At 39.6% G+C, this 24,370-nt stretch overlaps 1 protein-coding gene across 2 annotated transcripts in view; it reads right to left on the minus strand.

The window, feature by feature from the left end:
• cldn15b (claudin 15b) overlaps positions 1-24,142 on the minus strand; it is a 29,284-nt gene extending 5,142 nt beyond the window's left edge. Inside the window, exons 1-2 of one of the 2 annotated variants that reach the window (XM_048190133.1) lie at positions 13,322-13,550; positions 5,787-5,951 (exon numbers count right to left, since the gene is read on the minus strand). In XM_048190133.1, the coding sequence (XP_048046090.1) occupies positions 5,787-5,951; positions 13,322-13,535 (379 nt within the window). In that variant the 5' untranslated portion in view covers positions 13,536-13,550. Of the gene's footprint in view, positions 1-5,786; positions 5,952-13,321; positions 13,551-23,718 lie in introns of those variants that run through there. The other variant, XM_048190132.1, reaches the window with a different exon arrangement.
• Between the last annotated feature and the right edge of the window lie 228 nt (positions 24,143-24,370).

Consider the following 24,370-nt stretch of genomic DNA (forward strand, 5'->3'; position numbering starts at 1 on the left):
CCACATCCCACAGTACCCACCCCACCAGAGTGTCTTCATCCCCCTACTGTCATGTCTGGAGTTATTCACACCACGCCATGACTGCCAAGCCAGGAAGTGGTGTATAAAGTACTCGAAAACCATACTTGAGTAAAAGTATAGATACCAGAAAATGACTTTGGTAGAAGTTAAAGTTGCTGTTAAGAATGTTACTTGAGTAAAAGTTTTAAAGTATTTGATATTTTTTGTAGTTAAGTACGAAAAGTATTTTTTTGATATTAAACGTACTTAAGTATTGAAAGTAAAAGTACAAGTAAATGTAAAATACAAAAGGAGCAAAAAAAATATTATTAAAAATTGTTCTATACACAGTTTGAGCAGCAAGATTGTGTTCAGTTTGAACTCTCTTACATTTTGTTTCTTTAAATTAAAAAAATGGCTAAATGTTTATTGTAATTTTTATACATAAATACTTATATATTAATTATACATTGATCATTCATGTTAATTCATAGTGCATTATAACTAATGTAAGAGACAACTTTAAAATGTAAATGTTGAAATTAAAAATGAACAATACTTTTATTAACCTTATTTAATGTTACAAATGTACTCTTATTGTAAAATGTTACTATTTCATATAAATCCAAACAGTCATGCTTAAAAATTACCATCTTTACACACAAAGGCATAGCATGGGGCTATTATATGTATACTTTCACACATTATTTGGCTCTATTTTAGAAAAATTGATGATTATCTAATCAAAATATGTGTTACAGTGCCGATAAAAACTGAAATTGAATAGGCTACATTTCTGATTTGTTATGCTTCTGCCGCTATATGATGAGAATACAGTTTAAATATGCAACTTTGCCAGATAATGAATGCATAACAGCGAACAAATAGATATAAACTAATGCAAATTAATGGTAACAATCGTGGCATACAGTTGTATTTTTATTTTTGTCACATTGTTCTAACCGCTTGAGGTACTACTAATGTTAGCATCCTCTCAGCCTCGACGGCAGACATACTGTTCTCCACTAATGCAGCATCTAGTCAACAAACTAATTACTTTATAGTGATATGAAAACAGGTACTGTAGTGTACACTGTATAACATACCGTTTTGTTGTCCATTTTAAATCGTTTTTGAAGTGACCCGCTCTGTGCAGTGTGCATCCTCACATCACGTGTCAAAACAAACTATACGAGGCATCAGTGATAGTTTTTATTTCGCCTCTAGAGGCTGCTCTCGTAATGTCTCATAATGACAGCAACCCGGAAAATGAAATCAACCGCGGTTGTGCACTTGTTTGCACATGCTTGCTTGCAGTCTGTGTTCTTCCGACTTTATTTTGTAGTAAGTAACGAAAATGCTTTGGAAAAATGTATCGGAGTAAAAGTATATAATTTATTTAGGAAATGTAGTGGAGTAAAAGTAAAAGTTGACAGAAATATAAAAAAGTAAAGTACAGATTCTCCCAAAAAATACTTAAGTACTGTAACGAAGTATTATTACTTCGTAACATTACACCACTGAAGCCAGGGCCTGTTTACATCATGCCTGCCAAGACAGAGACTGTTCACGTCACACCTGCCAAGCCTGAGCCTGCTCAAATCATGCCAGCCAAGCCTGAGCCTGTTCACATCATGCCTGCCAAGCAAGAATCTTGACAAGATGGCCACATGCCTGTGTCTTCAGACAAGATGGCTGCCACTGGCCAGGTTCGCCAGTGCACCAAGACACTCTGCTTTACGGCCCAGATCCACCATTGCTTCACTGCCCAGTTTTGCCATTGCTCCATGGCCCTGATCCACCCATGCTCCAAGGTCCAATTATCGCTTTTGCGGTACTTTGATGTCATATGCCGATCAGTCTGCACAGCGCCGATGCATCTTGAACAAGCCTAATGTCATTGGTTTAGTCGTGGTTTCTCAGTTCTGTTTTGGGAATAGGTCATTAGGCTTGTTCGACTTCATGCAGTGCTGCACAGACTGATCGGCGGCTGACTTGAAGCAGTGCATGCCGGTTAGAAATTTTGTCCGACTTGTGACTGTGATGTATGGCAAAGTACCGCAAGAGCAATTCGAGAGCAGTTGGCTGAATCAGCCAGCGCGGTTTCTCAAGAGCGGCTGCACCATAGACTGTAAAAAAAAAAATGGACGTAGTGTCCGTGACGTCACCGGTAGATTTCTGAAGAGCAGTTTTGAGGCAAAAATGAGGCCGCTGCCATCTTAGCTGCGCGTCACCGCACGTCACTCCCAGATAACTGAAAATGGGCAAAGAGGCGGGAACTGAGGTGCCATGGTTACTGAAACCACGCCCGCCTAGCTCGACGTGACCATGTTAGCAGGTAAAGGACATACTATCTAAAATATTAATATTCTAATGATATAACTTATCTTTATTAGTTAATAAAGATAAGTCATATCATTAGAAAGTTATAAAGGTTTACTGTCAATCTACGGCATCTTTTTTACGATATGCTCCAGCACCAGTAATAGAAATTTGTGTCGGGTTTGCACATGCAAACACAAAAAATCAAACGGGACTTCATACCTTTATAATGAAATAGTGATCGTGAAATAAATCCAATTCGTTGCACTTGGGTAAAATGTCCACTGAAAAAAAAAAAAAAACAAAAAAAAAAACTACTTTTTGTCCACAAAAGCGTTAAATCCATGAAATATTAATATATTATCCATTGTTTGCATCACATTTCTTCTGAATGATCTGCTCTCCATCATCGTTCTTCAAGAAATTATGCAACCTGGGCAGCGTTTATGTTGTAAAACTGTATATGATCATATATCTCACAAAAAAATGAGCCCGCGTCCAAAATGCAGCAGTTTTAGTTATAATATCCAAGCAGTGCTGTCAGAGTTTGTGGTGTCTTGAGAGGGATATTCTCCAGCCATAGTCATAGTAAATCTCACGAACAAAACTTTTAGCCACGACGATCCTTTCCTACGGTGACCGGGAGGGGACATGTTCGGTTAATTTAGTTTTGTCGTGGCCAAAACATGTAAACTCGTGGGAACGTAATAATATGTCATGGCCACAAGATATTAATTCGTGGGAACGTGATAACTTGTGGCCATGAGATCATTTTGCAGACATCCCAACCTGCAAAAAGTCATTTCAGGGAGGTATCCCAAAACCCCCCCCCCACGTGGCCATGAGAAATGGATGTCGTTACCTCGACAAAATGATCTTGTGGCCACGACTTATTATCACGTTCCCACAAATTAATATCTTGTGGCCACGACAAAACTAAATGAACCGAACATGTCCCCTCCCGGTCACCGTACTTTCCTTCCGCATGCGTGCACATCTACACAGACACACATCTGTCTCGACCATTAACGCAGCAAACCATATTATTTTATAATTGTATAAAATAATCCCGAAAAAAGCACAAACACAGCAAAGATGCCAAATTCAGCGGCTGGAATTAGCTGAGGTGACGGCTCACAGAAAACAGTGCGATCCACCTGTCACTCAAGTGACCACGCCCTTAATTATGCAGAACTTTAAGGCTTAATATAATTTAAACGGTTGAGTTATAAAAAAATTCACCCCCCTCAGAGTTGTCATGAAGGGCAACATTAGCAGTATAGACCAAAACCACAATTTGTACCAACCTGTAAACATGTTTTTTTCTACTGTAAAATTGGCCATTTTAACATGGGACTCAATGGGATTCTGCTCTCTTTGGAGCCTGTCCCTAGCGGCCAGTCATTAGTACCCCTAATTGATGGAGTGTGTAGCTTTTCATTTCTTAAACAAACATGTAGGAGCTATGACCATACTCCAGGATAACAATGTTAGTATTCATTTGGCTCAAATTGTGAAAGAATGGTTGGGAGGGTGCATGAAGAATCATTTTCACATGTGAATTGGCACCTCTGAGTTCAGACCTTAAATTCATTGAAAGTCTTTGGGATGTGCTGGAGTAGACTTTACAGAGTGCTCACCTCTTGCATTGTCAATACAAGATCTTGACCAAAAACTGTTGCACCTCTTGATGGAAATAACATCACAACATTTATTTCCATCAAGAGGTGCCTTGATTTTTGGTCAAGATTTGTATTGACAATGCAAGAGGTGAGCACTCTGTAAAGTCTACTCCAGCACATTTCTTAAATTCTACTCCAGCACATCCCAAAGCTATATACTATTTTTGGTATATAAATTTGGTATATAAATTGGTAAAAAATCTCCTGATTTAACCTTGAGATTTGAAGTATTAGATAGCTTAGATATCTGCACCACTATTTACAATGACACTAATAATTCTTAATTTCTGAAATCAATAGGTAGTTATTAATAGAATAACGAGACACAAACCTTTACATTCAATCGCGTCTGGTCCCATTTATTTCTGATCACAGTGCATACACATAAAACTTTAAGTCCAAAAGTGCCCACATTTGGAGAAATGCACATTTACCTCATATTTCATTAGATAGACTATAAGCCGGGCCATACGCAGGGTTTCATACCGAGGTCAGAAAATGTTGTTTGCTAGGGGGGTACGGGGGCATGCTCCCTCAAAATTTTTATTTCCCTGGTGTACATATGTGCATTTTTAAGACGTTTTAAGGCCAACAAATTGGATAACAATTTAAAACCATGTCAACAAATACATACATGCATGCACAGTTTTGAGGCAGCTTTAATCGCATGTTTGGTAATTTCATGACTTAACTTACAAACAGAACAACGACGGTCATTGCTCGTAGTTTCTTTTGCTCTTTATTTAAGCTATAATAAAGTAATATGCAGCATGTAGACAGTGCTTAAAGTGAGTGAAAAAAGTGCCGTTTGTTGTGCCTAATTTCGACTCCCTGCCAAATTATTACCCCCCTCGTTGAAGATCGCCACCGGATTGCCTAATTCTAACCCCACCCCTAATCCTAACCCCTCCCCCACACCTAATCCTAAACCTACCACCAATCAGGGTTAAAAGAACTGTTGCCAAACATATAACATGCTAGAAACAATAATTACTGCAATAATGATCCAGTCATAGACTTTTAAGCATATGCCTATTTAAATCCAAACAGCGACCTTTTTTTTGGGACGGGCAGTTTGCCATAGTTGTTCTAAACACAATAAAAGCAAACTGACACAGTACTCAATTATATTGTGAGAGTAGATTTTAACTGAGAGGAAAAGGAAATTCTCATAAATGTTAAGTTGGGGAAAGTTGTCAACTGTTCTATAGAGAGTTTTTTTTTTTTTTTTTTAGAATTAAAGAAAAATTTCTGTTGGACTGGTTTTTATGTTACCAATGGTTTTGTGTGCTCTGTGCAGTGTTCCTCACTCTGTATAGAAATATTCACTGGAGTAAAAAGTACGACACTAGCCCTAACTGTCACAGTTAGTTGCAGCAAGGAGAGTAGTGATGCAGCAGTCACTTTATTTAACAATAAACAAAAACAAAAACAAAAACACGCTGTAGCACAGGAGAATACTTGAATGCAGGAGAATTCTGGTCTTCAGAACCAACTAAACATAGACAAGAACCAAACAGACCAAGAACTGAAAGCTATATACAAGGTAACAAAAGAGCTAAACCAGGCACAGGTGAATCAAATCAAACAATGAGTTCAAATCAAACTATGGAAACAAATGTAAACATTCTAGAAACAATGGGAACAAAAAAGAAACATAGGAAACAAACAGTTACAAACTATAAGTCCAGGAAAACAAAACAAACCAAAACTGAACATTACACTTTACTGTATATGAAAGGTGGTAAGACAGTAAAGGACATCACTTGGTAACGTTCTTACCTTGCAGTATGAAGAAGACGCCTCCAGCCCCAGCGATCCGACCCTTCATTATGTAATTCTCCCCTCCTATCTTAGAACACTGCATACCCACTAAAGTTGCCATCAGCCCGAATGTGCCTAGCACAATGGATGTGATCATTAATGCACGGCATGCTTGGATATAACCTGAGAAAACACAGAAGGAACAGTTACAAGTCTGACAGCTGAAGGGATTGGGGGTTTCAGTGCACAGAGACAACAACTGTACACAAATAGTAAAATAAATAATAAAGATAAGTTTAATAATACACAAATATGTATATACATAAATAAAAGACAAATTTATATGTAAAGGTGTGCTATATTGTTATGTGTAGCTGTAGTAGCAAGCACGATGCAGACGAAGATGACGATAAGAACAATACTTTAATTAAACATAGGAGATTCCAACGGGATATAGACAGCATTCATACATATAGACATCAACGAGAACAGACCAGGAGTGAAGGAGAACACAGGGTATATATAACAAAGGAACTAAACAAGGTGATGGGCTAATTGATGAGACACAGGTGGATCAAATGAACTAATGAAACAGACTGGGGAAAACTAGGTCACAGAACAGTACATGTAACATATCGCCCCCCTCCGGGTAGGCGCGGCCTCGCGCCGTATGGAGCCTAATTGAGGGGGGGGGGCTCTGGAGGAGGGCGAAGGGCAAAGGAAATAAACAAAAGTCCACAGAAAACAAAAATAGTCCAAGGGGGAGTGGAGGGTGGGAGGAGCCAAGGGGAAGCCTGTAGCAGGAGGAGCCAGATGTTGGTCCAGAGACCAACCATGATGAGGCCCCAGGGTGGAGTCGAGGACGGGAAATGCCATAATGGAGAGTTGAGAGGCGCCACCCTGGGGACGGCTGATGGAGATGCCACCGATGATGGAGATCCAGGTGGAGCTGGAATGCCGGAGAGCCCAACCGACACTGCTGGATCTGGAGACCGAGCTTGAGCCGGGACGACGAGCATCCGAGGTGGAATCCGGGAACCTGAAGACTGAGACGGAGGCGGTGCGACCGAGGACGAAGGAGGAGACGAGGGGAAGGGGGAGCCAGATGAAACCGTAGGTGCAGGCTGGACGACGTCTGACCAAGTCGGAGCCTGTGGGACGAGGGAGCCCGGTGGAGTCTTGAGGCTGAGGGTTTCCGGTGGAGCCGAGGGAGGGAGGAGCCACGGCGAAGGCGAAGCGTCGACAGGCCGCGGTGGAGTGTTGGACTCGAAGGCTGGAGGCAGAGCCAGGAGATCCTCTGATCCAGGTGACGTTGGTGGCCTGAAGCTTCGAGTCGGGTCCATCCGCTTAAGTGATGGAGCTGACGAGAGGCTGAAGGGTACCAGAGGAGACAGAGATGAGTAGGTGGTTTGAGGAGGCGGGAGAGGGAGGTTGGGCGGGAATACAGGTCTGGACGGAACCAGCGGGGACACGAACAGTTCTGAGCTGGACGGGACCAGCGGGGACACAAGACATGGGGAATTTACCTCCTCAAACATCTCCAATAAATCCAGAAACGTCTCAGTGGTAATATCCATCCCATCCACTGTGGTGAGGTTGTGGGCGGGGCTCTCCTCCCAGCCCTTGAACTCCACTAACACTCCCTCGACGGCACACGATGTAGCGGGCTCACGCACCTGGTCAGACACACCTAGCGGTTCACACCCCGGGGTGACGACTCCTTCCGTCCTCTCTTCAGGTTCGGTCTTGTTCGTCCCGGCAGGTGGATCTCCGTGGTCTGCGGTGGGCTCTCGTTTCTCCATCGTGCATGTAGTCGATGACGGATGGCTGGTCTCTGGATGTGGAGTGGTGCTGGTGTCGTCCTCAGCAGGGCCGATGGTGAACGGAGAGTTGTTGTTCACCAGCACCCACTCCACGTATGCGGCGAAATCCTCCGTTGGACCGCCCACTGGAATGCGTGCCTTGGACCGCTCGTTCAGGCCGGTGTGATAGTAAATACAGAGCGAGCGGTCCGGGAAGTGAATCAGGCACGCAAGCTGGAGAAAGTCACTGGTGTGTTGTTCCAGCGAGCGGTCTCCCTGCTCCAGGCAGAGGAGCTGGACTGTGGGTAGAGCCATGAGGGAAAAACAGAAATAAAACTGAAGTAAAACACCGCAAAAAAAAATGTTTTGGTCCGTTCTTCTGTTACGTGTAGCTGTAGTAGCAAGCACAGTGCAGACGAAGATGATGATGATAAGAACAATACTTTAATTAAACATAGGAGATTCCAACAGGATATAGACAGCATTCATACATATAGACATCAACGAGAACGGACCAGGAGTGAAGGAGAACACAGGGTATATATACATGTGACTAACAAAGGAACTAAACAAGGTGATGGGCTAATTGACGAGACACAGGTGGATCAAATGAACTAATGAAACAGACTGGGGAAAACTAGGTCACAGAACAGTACATGTAACATATATATAAATAGAATAAATTCAATAAACAGTGAGTTGAATAAAAAGAGTTAGGGTATTTTTAAATAGATGTAAGTGGTTTTGTACATAGTTATCACTGCACAGTGGGGAGAACATTTAACTGTTCATGAAGTAAATTGCCTGGGGGAAGAAACTTTTTTTGTGCCTAGCTGTTCTGGTGCTCAGTGCCTGTAGCTCTGGCCAGACGGCAAAAGTTCAAAGAGATGTTGGCTTGGATGTGAGAGATCCAGAGTGATTTTTCTGAGCCCTTTTTTCAATTTTGGACAAAGAACTTATATTTACAAGAAGTGAAAGCCAATAGAACGTTCCATTGCAACACCAGCGCCCAGCAGCAGCCCTATGCTTCCGCCATTTTGGAGTGAAAGTGACTCGACAGTCCACTAGCTTCTTGCTGTCGCTGTGGCAATATCAGCTGCTTTGTTTAGAAAAAAAGTACATTAAAGCTGAAATCCAACCTGAACGATGCAAACACAGAAAACGTACAATCACTAGACTAGTCTTCATCAAATCCTTTTAAAAGTTTATTTTACAGACTTTGTTTGTTTTTAAACCTTTGCTCTCTAGAAACCATGTTAGTTTGGGTTGATACTCTTTGAAGTTCAAGTATTAGCATTATAAATGCTGAATTAATACCAACATAAGAAATTAAATTAAGGACATGCATCAGAAAAATTGGGAATGTTGCACAATAAATATATAACAGTAATATAACAGCTTGACAGTAAACTGTTTTTGTAGTATTATCTTATATTAATGTCCATTAAAGCAAGACTATGTAAACAAAAAACACAGCCACTGTGTCCAAAAGTGGCAATTATGGGATGACATAGCATCATTTTCTATTATAAGATCATTATGTTTGTAGCGTGATCCCGGGGATTAAAACATACAATATATATTTTGGACCAAGTGGAGTAACAGTAACTAATAATAGGCTAGTAATAATATTATTATTTCTACACTTTTGTGAATGTTAGTTCATGAACCTGTCAGTGTTTTTGGGAAAACGATGAAAGGCAAGATTTGTACTGACACACTGATAGTTTTTGCAGTGTATTGCTGAACATTGCGTTCTTTTATTCCACTTTGACTTCTCTTTCGTTGTCATTTGTTGTTTCTGTGTATTTGTGCTGTTGTCCAAGTTGGCATTTTCACTCCAAAATGGCGGCCGCGCTACCAGAGTTAATTATATAATTAGTTAATTCATAGTAAATATATTGTAGTCTCTACATTGTTAATATATTAATAGGCTATTGAGTTCTTCTATCATTGTCACAGTAATTAACACAATTATTATTGTTTAATTATCTAGTTCATATGTAAAGAGTTAGATTTTTTATAACAACTTATTAACTGTAAATAGTTCTCACTTATCCTCAACAAGCACAAAAAAAGACAGGAACACAAGTCTGGGAGAGAGAGGAAGTGGGGGGTGGGGGGGGGGATTAGTGCTGCACTGAATACACATTTATATATGAGTTTAGCATGTAGACAGTGCTTAAAGTGAGTGAAAAAAGTGCCGTTTGTTGTGCCTAATTTCGACTCCCTGCCAAATTATTACCCCCCTCGTTGAAGATCGCCACCGGATTGCCTAATTCTAACCCCACCCCTAATCCTAACCCCTCCCCCACACCTAATCCTAAACCTACCAGGTGCGTACCAGCCAGCTCACTTCGAGTACTGCATGTAGAGGATCATTATGCATCACCTAATACACTATTATGGAAATCAAATGGAAACAATTACCAAATTAGTTGTAATGGAACAAAAATGCGATTTGGGGTATTTATAAAGGATGTTTATATGAGATATGTAGGATCAAAGGGAAATGGCAAAGAAAGCCTGTGCCGAATGGGAAGAAAGTGCAATAAAGCCGCTACTGTCATCTGCGTAGAGTTCAGGAGTTCATAAAAGGTTGGTACAATAAAATATAATCAAACTTTGGATTTTGTTAGGCCATTATAGTCTTTGTCATCAGCCATGGTCATATTTAGCACTCCCTTGATGGCTCTCCGAAATGGCTGATGCAACTGTATTATGCAATGGTAAGTTCCATACAAATGTTGATGTAAATAATGATCAAAATTTATATTTTGTTTGGTCATTATTGAACCCCTGTGTTATATCTAACGCACCCTGCGATGCCAGATGGCTGCTACAACTGTCAGACAGGCAGGACACCATGGTAGTGGGCATTTTTGCACCAAAGTAGAGTGACCAATAGAAACAGGTCTTTCATTCTATTTCTTAGGCCCTAGATACCGTCCCATGAAGCAAAGATATTAGTTGCAAACAATGACAGAAGAACAGAGAGTAAATTTGTGCATACATGATGAAAACTGCAGAAAGAAAAACAAATGTACTTTTTTTTTTTTTTTTTTTTTTTAAATAAAACAGCTTTAAGAAGACTTTTTATTGCAATCTTTTATTTTTTAATTACAATTTAATTCTTTTTGCTCTCAACCACAGTATGTTTGGTTGAATAAAAAAGACACAAAAGTAACTCTATATGGTTATGGCATTGGCGATAAATGTTACATTTGCATATTCAATTGTTTGAGTAGTACAACAAAGTAAAAGTGTTGAGGAGCAGCTTGTAATGTATGGGACAGGGCAACAGAATTGGAGATCCACATGCAGGCTTTAATACAGGAGAGCGTAGTCATACAGGCAGTAGGTCATACACCAGCAAACAGATACAGGAAAGGCAAGGCAAAAGAGTAATCCAAACACAAGCTATGGTCAAGGCAGGCAGCAAACGATCATCAAACAAGGAAAACAGTCCAGGGTCAAAAACACAGGCAAGGCTAGGCAAGGGCAAGGGCAAGGGCAAGGGCAAGGAAACACGGAGACAAGGTAGAACAAAGGCTAGACAATACTTAGCAATGTGTGTGTGTCTGAGTGCAGCTTATAAAGTGTCACTGATGGGAAACAGGTGTGAGTGTGTGATTGGTTTGTAGGTGGGGAATTGTGGTAAATGGAGTCCATATGATGACAATAGAGGGCACATGTAACACAGCTGAGGCTCTGGGTGCTTCTCAATATCCCTCCTCGTTTCCCCTGCTCCTCCGTCCTCCATCCTATGACCCGGAAACCGATTCTCTAATTGAAAGTCAGTTCTCTAATTGCACAGCATGGAGGTGAGGAACGAGGAGTGAGGAGGCTTCCCGAGGAGTTATGAGCGAGGATACATAGCTGCATCCTTTGTGGAAGTCTTTCTCGCTGAGAAACCTGACGCATGCATAAATTCTCCTCCCCCTTCATATCATAATCTGTCACAATAATTTAAATGTATGCTTTAATATATGCAGTTTAAATAAACTTTATATCTCATATATTTCAACGGGGCATCTTGCTTTATTAATATTTATTATATATTTTTTAAATAACCAAACTTATAACAACATGTGGGTAGATCCCTTGAGTGCAACTGATGACGCTTTGAAGTGACGCAAAAGGGAGCGAGGATATATCGTCTGCGTCCGAAAACTGGAAAATGCTGCCTTCTGAGGACACATTTCAAGGTAGTAAGGCATCAAGGCACGTCCGAATCCAATGTTAGCTTCACTTCCTGTCTCATGAGATACCTTCCTCAGATCGATTTTTGAAGGAAGTTATAGCTTTGCATTCTGTGACAGTTGTGCTAGAAAAATAAAGATGGCGTCCGAAAGTTGCGTTTGCTGCTCAGTTTGTGTATAAATGTACAATTTTGACTAACATATTTCAATTTTGATATCATATCTATCGAGAAATTACTACTGTAGTAATTAAATATTTGTTTAGTTCTCACCAAAGCTCGCGCTATATTGCTGTAGTTCATTAAACTGTTGCGCTGCCTCAGAAGTCTGTCTGTCCGAAGTCAGTTTCGTGAGGTGCCTTCATGCACAAACGCTGCCGTACAAGTCATTCTCTTATAAGACAGCGAGGCAGCAAGACAGCTACCTAGGTTTTCGGACACAGCCATCATTTCACTTGATTCAATTCCTCTGTCCTCGCTTCTTTTCCTTGTGTCCTTCCCTCACATCCTGAAGGGCTGGAGCTAAGACGCGAGGAAAGGAAACGAGGATGCACAAATAAGAATTGAGAAGCACCCTTAGTCATTTTTTATTTTACTTTACCTCAGGAGTGTTACGTGGCTGCGCATGGGAAAGAAAGCCTACGATATGAGACCGCTTGAATGCAGTTATGACCATGGATTAAGAACACATATGCCTGGTAGGCCTATAGCTACATTTAATTACCCAAATCAATTTTTTCATATCGAATGACAGCTTATCTGTTAATAATCAATTAATAACTGCAGTAGTCAATTAAATATACATATAAAAACATGTTTTTTCTAGATAATGTGTACATAATGTGTATTTTGTTTATAATATATTATATGTAAATGTCAGTTAAGTAAAGTAAATTACAATATTTATTTATTTAAAATAGGCTAGTTATATCATAATCTGCACAACCCCATTGTTGCCTTTCTTTGATATTGCAGGGCGTTCCAAAATAGCGTTTATTGTTAGCGAAGTCCACTTCAACAGATAACCCGTGCTCAGGAAATAGGGAGCAGGGAACACTGTGTAGGGACCCTGTCAATTGGAACGCACATCCAGTTTGTGTGACGTCTCGCGCATGCTTAAGTGTCTGATTAGTATGGATCCTCTAAACTTTAGGATGCTGATGGGGAAAAATATGAGATGGGAGGAAAATATGTCAATGCTTTTGCATTCTCTCGCAAATGTTTTGCGTCCCCCCGAGAAACTTAGCGTTCGCTCGCAAAACTTTTGAGTTCTTTGCGAGCAAACACAGTTCCTTTAGTGGCTAATTTAAATGTCCTGTTTTTTTGTTTGTTTTGTTTTTTTACACACTTTATGCATTTAAAATAAATATACAAATTAGTATACACAGTATTAGGCTACTCTGCAGATTTTAGCAGATTAATTTTAAGCTCCGTATCACTTCGTATGATATTTTGTTTCCTAATAATGAAATTCATACATTTTTGTCCAAAGCGCAGCTATAACATCATATAGGCTATAAAGGTTTACTTAATATCTCATGCTGTCATACCTAAAGCCAGTAAAGAGGGGAATTCCCGGCATTTGTGGACTCCAGTGGAGTCAGTGGCGCAGGACATCCATAAATTCTCATAGATCGTGGATGTGGTGATGACGTTCCCGTCTACGGTTGATACCCGCCAGTATCTATATGGCAAAGCAACCCAGACCATCACCCAAGCCAGAAAACCAAAGAAAAAAGCCAATGCCTCGACAACAGCATCCATAATGGCAATTGTTTAACCCCGGTAAATACGTAGTGTCTTCACAGTGTGGTTTTCAAACGATCAACAATCAAACGCTCTCAATCCCATTCACGGGCTGCATTGCGCGCGCATTACAAATGCATTAAGTTTCTCTGCGCACTTTGATGTATGTTACTTTTAGAAGCGTTTACCAAAGGATTAATGACGTTTAGAAATCTTTATAATCTAATAAATTTTTCTTTCAGCAACCCTCTTCCGTTATGTAGGGTCTAGGGATCGACGTCATCGTGAACAGGTGTAAGACTCCAGCCAAAGTCCCTTTAAGTCTTTGCTCCAGCTCAAAGAGAGCTGGCCACAATAAAGTTCAAAACCTAAGAAAGATTTGTTTCCACGTTGTATTCTTCGTTTACATGTTGTTTAGGTGTTCGCTTTGAATGCATAAGTGCTGTGATAATCGATTCTGATTTCATAAGAAAAATAACATAAGCCTACTATTTCTGAAGTGCATCAGTCATAACAAAATAAAATCATTATATATTGATAATATCAATATTGTTTTATCATAACAGTGACCAGAATGAATTATACCTTCTAAAAAAACAATATTACTGTCAGGTGACTCAAGTGCAACATATACTGAGAACAGTTTTAAATATACATTTATTTGTAAAGCTAAACATTACAATACATTTGTGTAGGCCTTACAACACAAGTGGGGCTTCAAAAGCTTGTCCTTTGATGTAGAGAACTGCAGTGATGATGTATTTTTGCAGGCCAAACAGGAAGTTAGCATCACCCTATTCCCTCGACAAAAACGCAATAAGGTTTTTCCTTTGGCTTTTGGATTGTTGCAGAAAATAAGCTATTTGACCAACAAAAGTGATTTACACACTTTGGTAATCATGATAATCTTCAATAAGACAGAACTTCAATAAGTTTTGAAGCCTAACTGCCAGAAGTAAAAAGCAAAAACATAGGCTATAAGCAAACTACACCATGGTCAAATGACTTCAAAGTCACCAGCACAGAGCTTGTGACAACCTTTTCAGTCTTTATTTAAAAAACATATTTCCCTGAATGTTTGAGTTAGAATAGTTTGCAAGAGTGTTCACAGCCTCATTAAACACAATGAGGCTGTGAAAGTGGACTAGTGCGCAGATTTAGTGTTTGGTGTGATGACGTTTAACATCCCCGACAACCTCTAGTCCATTTAGCCACTTGCTAGAAGCCTTCTTTTTCAAGAAATATATATATATAAAAAAACACATATGTATGAACATAGAATAAAACAATAAGCTTATGTTAACCACAGACCTTATTTCAGGCATTTATCCAAAAATACACTCATAGAAATCATTCGGCCACCTTCTATCGGACCACACACAAGACCAAATTGATTTCTCTTTTGCAGTTCATTTTTTAATAACTAAAAAGTGGCAATGATCTATCTACAAGATACAATAATAAATACAATATAGCTTAATCTCAGCCAGTGGATCATTTATTCAATGAACATATAATATCGCACTAATTTCTCAATATTAAAGCATTACAGGATAACACAACAGTATGGCCCTCTGTAATAAAAATTTTACTGGACTTAAGTGGAACAAGTACAATGTTCCTTATACTGAAAGAAGCTGAGAAGAAGCGCTATTACATAGAATGATTGCAACGAGCTACCACAAGTCACATTTCCAGATGTGTTTTCATACATTATTTATAGTGTGAGCACTTACACATTCAAGCGGTTCAGAAATTATGAATCTGTAATATATAAGTTATAAACATATAAATACCAATTATAAAGCCACATTTTGGTTAAGTTGTTTATTTTAATTGATTTTTACTTTCACTTTTACCATTATTTTGTTTCCAGGCTGGTAAACTGAAAAATTGCACTTAATTTGAGATATGTTTTCTACGTTTTTACTGACTTTGGGTTGATGGAACTGGAAATGTTAAAATGATAAGGTTTTGGGAAAAATACGTCATCCCTGTAGCACTCTATTTAGTCCAACAGCATTATGACTTTTCACTGTTTGTATCACTCAGGTTTAATGTTTGCTGTCGCAGACAGGCCTATGTGAAGACTGGATACAACCAGATTCTTTTTTTTCCTTTTTTTTTTTTCTGGAAAGTAAGTACGTCCTTTTTTCACAGATGAATGCAGAATTGTGTGGTTATATCCGATAGCCTCTTTGGGTTCCACTTTATTTTTAAGGTGTCAGTGTTACAGTGTAATTATGAATTTAAGTAATAATAATTAACAATAGGTTACTTTCTCTGAAACATCGAGTGGAGCGATCCACCAATGGGAAGGGCATCCGTACCGGACCTCTGCAGAAGCATCCAATCCAGCATCCAGTAACCTATTGTTCTCTTTCATCATCTCGTGTTCGAGATCCACCTATGGGAGAGACATGGACAGCTCCCTGATTGCCCAATACACTCACAGTGAGGTTCCGTAAGCCAGAGAAGGACGGTCACCCCAAGGGTGCATGCCTGACACGTCCCAAAATCATGCACCTGGCACACACATAACTGCTGTGCACCAGCAGGACATGAAACATGTATGAGGCCCACACATGTAAAAAATTCAGCAACACATATGAAACACCCAGGCAGGAATGAAAATGCATGCTTGGTGACACGAATGTGCGTGGCCTGCCAAACCACTCACCCTCCATTCCTTTACTACAATGTGTAAATAGGAAGGAAGAAGGAAGGTAACAAGGAGCTCTGCAGACCCCGCCCCTAAAATAGAATGTGCCAGAGATGTTCACGAGTCTTTTATCTGGAGTCCGTGTCAAGTCTGAAGTCTTTGTCACTGAAGTCTAAGTCAAGTCTAGAGTCTTTTGTCACGAGTCCAAAAGAAACATAAAAAAAAAAAAAATCTCATAATCAAATCCTATTTTTTATCCTAGTTGTATTATGACAAAATAATATGATCTTTCTATCATCTGTTTTATTTGAAATTAAGGTCCTATGATGTAAGGGATAATGTACATCCAGCTTGTTACTTTATAATCCATTACAATGCACGAAACAGTCGTCCTGGTAACACGAGTAGTCATTTTCAATACAGTCGCTAAGCGGACACACGATGGCGCCAGTGAGTCACGGTTTGTTATATGGCAGCTTGTTATACAGCTTTGTTGTTATTGATTACAGTCATTATCAGAAAATATCAAACCTCGGAATGTTTAAGAATGTCAGTAGAAATCTCTACACATGCTGATTGTGATACGTTAAAATATTAGTTTTAAGTAATAAATGGATTAACATTTCTTTCTATCTCTCTCTCTTATGGACATACATTAAGAAATAGAAAAGCTGCATATAATACGAAAAGATTGATAAAACGTAGTGCTATGTTTAAAGTTTAAACTGCTAGATTTTTTTTTGTTCATATTTTAACAGGCTGACAATTCAAATGAGCCATGCAGCTACACCACAGTATAATAGAGAATACGAACCGACGTCATGTCGTGTTGCATGCCGGGACGGCGCCGCCATTTTGACAGGATCGCCCCCTACTACTTGAACTGAAATGAATACAGATACTTGCTTACCTTTTTTGTTTCTGCCACGAAGTGGAACATTCACATTTTTAAGGGTATCGTTTGCAGGGAACAGAAGCTATTTTATAGCATCGCATGATAATTTTATTTATTTTTTATTTTTTCACTGAAGTTTTGTAGAATTTCGTTTACAATGTTCATCTGTTTACCGTGTCGCACACTGGACGCTCGCTGCTGCTTCAGCCATCATATGAATATCCAAATAAAAGTATGTGTTCAACACGCTGAGAAAAATCGATTCATTTATTTGTTGGAAACGTTTAAATGATGCTTAAACGAGCATATTGAGTAGGCATACAACTGTTGTCATTGTAAATATTCCTTTCCACGATCCCAGAGAATCAGAGATTATGGGTCACTCAGCGGACAGACGGACACGAACACACTGTATTTTTATATTTATTTCAACAGATGACAAACAAAATCAAAACCCTAGGAGCTTGTCAACAGTTTAGTAGTGAGTCCTTGCAAGGGCACCTTTTAAAAACGCTGGCTTAGTGTATTATGATGACATTATATTAAAAGATGTGCAGACGAGCCCTGAATATGAACGCAACGCGTTCTCCACACAGTATGCTTTAACAGATATGTACAGAATCTTGTGTTTGTCTCGGTGCATTAAGCGTTTCTTCATTCTTAAAAGCATTTGAATGTCCCCGTTCAAGTTCTACTAATTCACGAGCGGAGTGAGAGTCAGACTCGCAAAAGGTAATGTTAATTATTAAACCAAAAATTAAAAAAAACACTCAGCAATGTGATTCTTTTATTGAGTGATATGCAGTGGGTTTAATCAGTGCCATTACTAAAAGATTTGCCATCCGGCGTCTTCTCGTCATCTCTTCGACCTGCTTCCCTTGCTGTTTTTACACGTAGAAAAGGCAAAAAACGTTGCTCATTGTCCAGTTCTCTCTCAGAACAATGATCTGAGTTACTATCGCCATTATCGATGCAGCATTAATGACATACAATGGTGAAATTTTTCACAATCATGACAGAAAACAAATTACTGAACTAAACTCAATGACGGAAAGGCTGCGCGATCCTGTCAAGATGGCGTATAAACAAAGAAGTTACCCAGAACTCAACGCGGCGTGACGTCAGAATCGTATTCTCTATCCACCTGTTTCCGCGGGGCGCTACTGTAAAAGAGAACGTGGGTACAACTTCCGGTGAGGCGGCGGAAGTAGCATACCAATGGTATTTTGTGTGTTAATTAGCGAAGAGGCTAAGCGTTTTTTGGATCATTGTTTACTTTGTAAAGTTGCAAATCTTTATGAGAGATGTCGTTACGGTGCTCAGGGACAACATCTCAGTTTACTACATTATTAGTTAATAATATCACAATACAATAAACAGTTTTCGTGGCCTTAATTGCTCTTTACTTTACTGACCTTCCACAAAAGTGCTGCTGCATGACTAGAGCATCCTGACCCTGCAATACTTGAACAACCCGCTGTCTGTACTTCCCGTCACTGATGCACCAAAGCCTTATGATGTGATATTTTACTCCTTTTTTATCGTGCGTGCCAGAGCCAGTCGCGTTTCCACTGTGTGCGATGCTAAAGGCTACTTATGTTAACCATTGCGATAATAAATACACACGTTTATGGAAAATATCAGAGACTGCTTGAGGAATGAAGATGTGATTATAATCGTGTATTTATTTGGTTTAATGTTTTATCTGTCTCTTCCCTGTGCCTTTGTTGATTCTTGACAAATGCATATCTTTCACAGATTCACACACTCCGGTTAACTCGTATAACTCATAACTCCCGTTGTCTTCTCATGAGCTCCCTATGTTGCTCTGGCTGAAAGGATCAGGATAGATAGACGGAGAGATCGCGCAAACATCCTCGGATAGCAATCATCGCATAATTTAGAGGAAAATAAATAGAAATGCTCCGAAAAGTGACGTAAACATAGGGTATGTTATCAATATATTTCTAAATGTGTAAGCCTTTGAATTTAAAAGCCTTAGTGGAGTTGTTTTTTTGCATTCTTGTGATCGCAAATAAATGGAAGGCACAACTGAATAGGTCTGTGTTTTCTTTTCATGTCTATATAAATATCAGTTAGATTTAGCATGATTGATGTGCACTCGACATAAATTAATACATTACTATTACTGTAACATTTTTTTTTATTGTAAAACATTGTTCAAATATTGATGCCGGAATCTTAAATCTTTAAGTAAAAAACAAACGTTCGCAAGTTTGGATCATTAAATCTTGAATGACTGTCAACTGTTAAATGAATGAGTGTCATGTCCAGCTTGTTTACTTCGAACCGGAAGACGCTCCCACGTTTGACGCAAGGCCTCATGGGGCGTAGGAAACTTGTGGATAGCTAGCTGTGTTAGTTAATGTGACTAACCTTTCTGGATGTCTCATAAAATTTGATGATGTTGTTCCGGTGTCTTTAATTGTTTTCCCACATTCTGTGCATCTAGCCGATCTGACGTGATAATAAACTCAAACAAAAGAACATATGGCGCGGTGGCTCCCGTCATGTTTCATGGGACTCTTATTATGACATTTCGGAGTTTACGCGCAATATACCTATATACGGACATATGTAATCAAATTCTATGACAAGAGTCCGATCTACCACAACAGATAGGGAAATATATGTGATGCAGATATAATAAAACTATTTTAACACAACACAAATTCTTTATTTATTATATTAGTAGTTAAGGATAAAAGACTAAAAGTCGTTTTTAAAATATTCAGAGTATTTTGTGCCTAGTCATTTCAGATCGAGTCCGAGTCTGAAGTCTGTTAAAATGCGACTTGAGTGGGACTCGAGTCCGAGTCTCTGACTCGAGTGCCCATCTCTGGAATGTGCTACTGAAGTTTTGGTGACATCCAGTCGGTAATAACGCACAAACATATGAGGAGGGGCCCAGCTGGCAGCAGAGCAGAAGCAGAGTCCTGCAGCAACACTCCCCTGAACAAGGCCCAAGAGGCAGCTAAGCCCCTCGTGAAATGAGCTCTGATGTTCCCTGGGGGCTGCACACCCTTCGATTCATATGCCAAGTCAATAGCTTCCACAAGCCAATGTTAGCGGCATTGCTTAGATATGTTACTCCCCTTGTTAGGGGGCTCCCATGAAATAAAGAGCTGGTAGCTCTTCTGGAAAGCACTGGTCCTGATCATATACATCTGTAATGCATGAACCGGACACAGAGCATTCAGCCTCTGATCCTCGTTGGAGATAACAGATAACATTTGTGCTTTGGGCTACCTGGGTGCTATCAGAATGGCCCTTCTCTCTCACCTTGGCCAGTGTGGGAGTTATCAGGCACAGGGGAGGAAAATCATACAGCAGCACTTTGGGCAATGGGTGGGCCAGTGCGTCCACCCCAAGGAGCACGTCCTCGACCTTCAGCGAGAAGAACATAGGACAATGGCTGTTTTCGCGTGAGACCAGCCGGTTCGTTGGTAAATGGGAGGTTACCCGCGAAGATGTCCTCTTTGGGAAAAGCAGGATTGGGCTGGTCAGCCCAGTTGAGAGACGTTGCGCCCCGGGAGGCCCCCAGTGGCACGTCATCATCTGAAAGGCCGAGCTCGACGCACTGGGTCACGGCAACTTTGAGACAGTGCCGAAGGAGCTTTTTAGGCAACGTGAGGCAATGGCTGCAGTTTTCCGGGTTCTCCAAAGCCTGTTCGGTGTGCTTAAGGCCCAAGCAGACCACGCAGAAGGAATGCGGATTCTTGGCGGCGATCAGCGGCCAGGCAGGCCCATGATGCACAGCCCTCAAGAGAAGTCGATTTAGAGAGCGACATGCCAGCGAAAAACTCAGTAAAATCCTGGAGGGCAGCCGTGGAAAGGGGGAGCAGGTGAAAATAATCACAGAGCGTGGGTGGCTCAGGATGCAAAACAGCTTTTCTGGGCTGAATAAAAGAGTCACGTCTGGCGGAGGCTGATCTTGACGATATGTCCTCCTGAAGACATGAAAGTGAGCAGTGATAAATCCACCGCGAGCTGTGAGGTGCAGAGATCGCGAGAAGAGATTGACAACTAGAGAATTGCAATGCGTGCAGGCCTTATATGCTCTCAGGTAAGGGGGTGGGGCCTTACTTGACATTGGCTGCGCGCTTCTGTCTGTCTAGCCAGACTTGGTGCAATTGGATGCTTCTGCAGAAGTCAGGTATGGATGCCCTTCCCATAGGTGGATCTCGAACATGAGATGATGAAAGAGAACTACATGTACTTACTATAGGGTTAGGATTGGGGATTAGTTTACAGTTAGTTGCATGTAATTACGAATAATTTATAATTACAGTAACTACATGTAACGTGTAACAAGGACACTGTAAAATAAAGTGTTACCCATCTTTGTTCTATTTTGCTCCATGATCATTTGGAGTGGGTTTCTCTCACTACTAAGCAAGGAGTGACAGAAAACCCGGAGCGGGGAAAGGGAAATCTCTGTCACTCCATTCAACTCATAAAAGCTGTTTCAAACCTGCTTTCACTGTGTTGCTTGGTGACAGACAAAGCACAATTCTTTGGCTTCTTTTGTAATTATTTTCATTAGCAAAGTATAAATATACAAATTGTCTGAAAGGTAAGTTACTTAATATCATTTACTTTTAAGAGCAATATCACATCTGTAACAGCATATGGGGGCAAACAACACATGTAATACCTTCATATATATATATATACCAATGACCACAATAAACTCCTGAGAATATGGATATAGTTAAATCTATTTAATATCCACTACATCCATATTATCTAGACCAATTAATTAACTCCCCTTGCTGTTTTCCTTGGTCTAAACCTAGACATGCTGTGAGCAGAGACTGTACAGGGCCTACTCAACAAAATGGATCCCCAGATTGAGAGGCAAAACCACTTTTCTTAAATTATTGGAAAAAAATAATCTGTTTTGATGTCCTTACTAAGCTGGACACTATTTTGATGGTGTCGGGGCCATTGTAATGCAGTGCCCCCGACGACTGTATCACCCTGTGACAAGCTACCCTGCTAGCTAGAAACAACAAAGCTAATGTTAAAAGCTAATGACAAAGATATCAAATGTTAGACAACAGAATGAGGAAAATACTGTAGATGGAAAAAATTACTTTTATACCTCAAAAAAAGAGTCTTTGTTGAAAAACTTTACCAAGTATGATTTAGAAGCTTGTCCTTTGGCATGCAGAGAGGGATCTCCACAGAGCACATGCAAAATGAGTTTCATGGTTCTGTTCTGTCTATGATTGACGTAATTTAAAATGTTACAATTGCCCCCTGTTACAATTGCCCCCGGTCTCCGCTACCTCATCAAGATTCCATCATTCTCAATGGAATACTCGATTAAAGTGATGCGATTAAGCTCATAATCGTAGTAAGCATAATCACACTAAACTAGGTGGTGTACGCTAATTTTAATCACAATAAACAGGCATGTAAACACCTTAATCGCATTATTCCCACTCTGACCAAAGTGTGCTTGTGCTCGGATGCTGTGTGTTGTTGACACAACTTCATGAATGAACTCCATGACATGATTCTTCAGTTTTCTCTTCACTAAATTGCTGAACTCTGTCAACACATCTCACTGCTCGAGGCAAACCCAGCATTGCGATGTTGAGGGGTTGTGTTTTTTTCTTATAATATAAAACATAAAATATATTTTTAATGTGAAAAGTGATAATAGATTTATTTATAACTAAGTGATAATGTAACTATGTACTAATTATCATGACAGTCCAGGCAATGGTATATAACAAAGAGAGATAAACTTTATTATTCTTTTAAATGGCTCTTTACTGCAAGTAAAAAGGGCAACCATGGCAAAAAACAGGTGACTTCATATAAGCTATATTTGAGCTAAATAAAGACTATTGTCTTTTATAGCTACTTTACAGCACAATCTCCATAGTTGCGTTTCCGTAATTGATTCTGCTATTTTCCTTTTTATAACTGTGAAGCTGCTTTGACACAATCTGTATAAAAAGCGCTATACAAATAAAAATGACTTGACTTGACACAAGGCACTTGAAGACCCACAAGAAGCATATGACCTTTAAAATACATTGAAATGTCTCAATAAACAGTATGAAATAATCAGTTGGCTTCCAAACTAATTTGGAGGGTCTCACTGTTAGATTCAGTAGTGGCACAGGAATAATAATTTCACAATGTCTCAGAAAGCAGTGATAAAGGAGCAATCAGTAACATCAAAAAGACCTGTTTAATTTATTTAATTATTTTATCTTCAGTTAAAAGTGAAAACGTCACAATTCCAGCCTTTCTGAGCAATGGTGCTAACCTTCCCTATCCGCCATCTGGTGGTGATTTCGCGAATGAATTTTACATACTTGAAAGAATGTCATGCACAATTTTTACTTATTTTACTTATAACATTTTTTTTGGCACAACATCATTAGTTTTGATGCCATGAGTGAGTTTTGTTACTTTGCAATAATTATAAAATGCTAAAAACAGTTACTTTTGAACATAAAAAAAGAGAAAAGAATCACATGTATATTTTAATTGTAACTTCTTAATCAGTAAAGAGTAAATAATAATAATAATAGCAATAGCAGTAGTATACTATTATCAGTATAACAGTTATTTATACAGTTATCATGGATGCAATTTACCTGGTAAAGCAAGCATGGACTGGAAATCCCAACAATTGAAAGTACCAGTGGAGTCATCTGCACAGGACATCCAGAGGTTCTCAAAGAAGTTAGATGTGACAATGACACTACCGTCATCTGAAGACACTTTCCAGTAGTGACTATGTAATGATAATACAGCAGATCCACACCCCAAAAACCCCAAGATAAGTGCAATAATTTGCAATATGTCTTTCATATCTCTGGATCTGTTCTGGGTGGCTGGAGATAAGTCTATGTTCTGTTGTGCATTCCAAGTAATATAGTCTGCTTGTCTTGCCGTGTTACCTGTTAAACATCGTCTTACATAAATGCAGAGTTTTGACAAAGGCAGACAGGTACAAAAGGGAACCACCAACCCAAATGAACCCAATGAATCGTTCACGTTTTTATACAGCACCATGGAATTTCATAATACTACTGCCAGATAGTGATAAATAACGTATGTATTCAATGATATGTTGCACCAATAAATCGAACTGAACCTTGTAATGCCTTTTATGATTTTATTGTACAACAGTGTTTGACTAAGCCTTTTAATTTCAATGCCTGGTAGCTGCCAGAAGTCATAAATGAGTACTGCATGTTACACTGATAGGTTAAACATTAAAAAGAAAGGTTCTTAAAATTTTTT

This window comes from Megalobrama amblycephala, linkage group LG4 (genome assembly GCF_018812025.1).
Source record: "Megalobrama amblycephala isolate DHTTF-2021 linkage group LG4, ASM1881202v1, whole genome shotgun sequence".
In the NCBI taxonomy this organism is placed as follows: Eukaryota; Metazoa; Chordata; class Actinopteri; order Cypriniformes; family Xenocyprididae; genus Megalobrama; species Megalobrama amblycephala.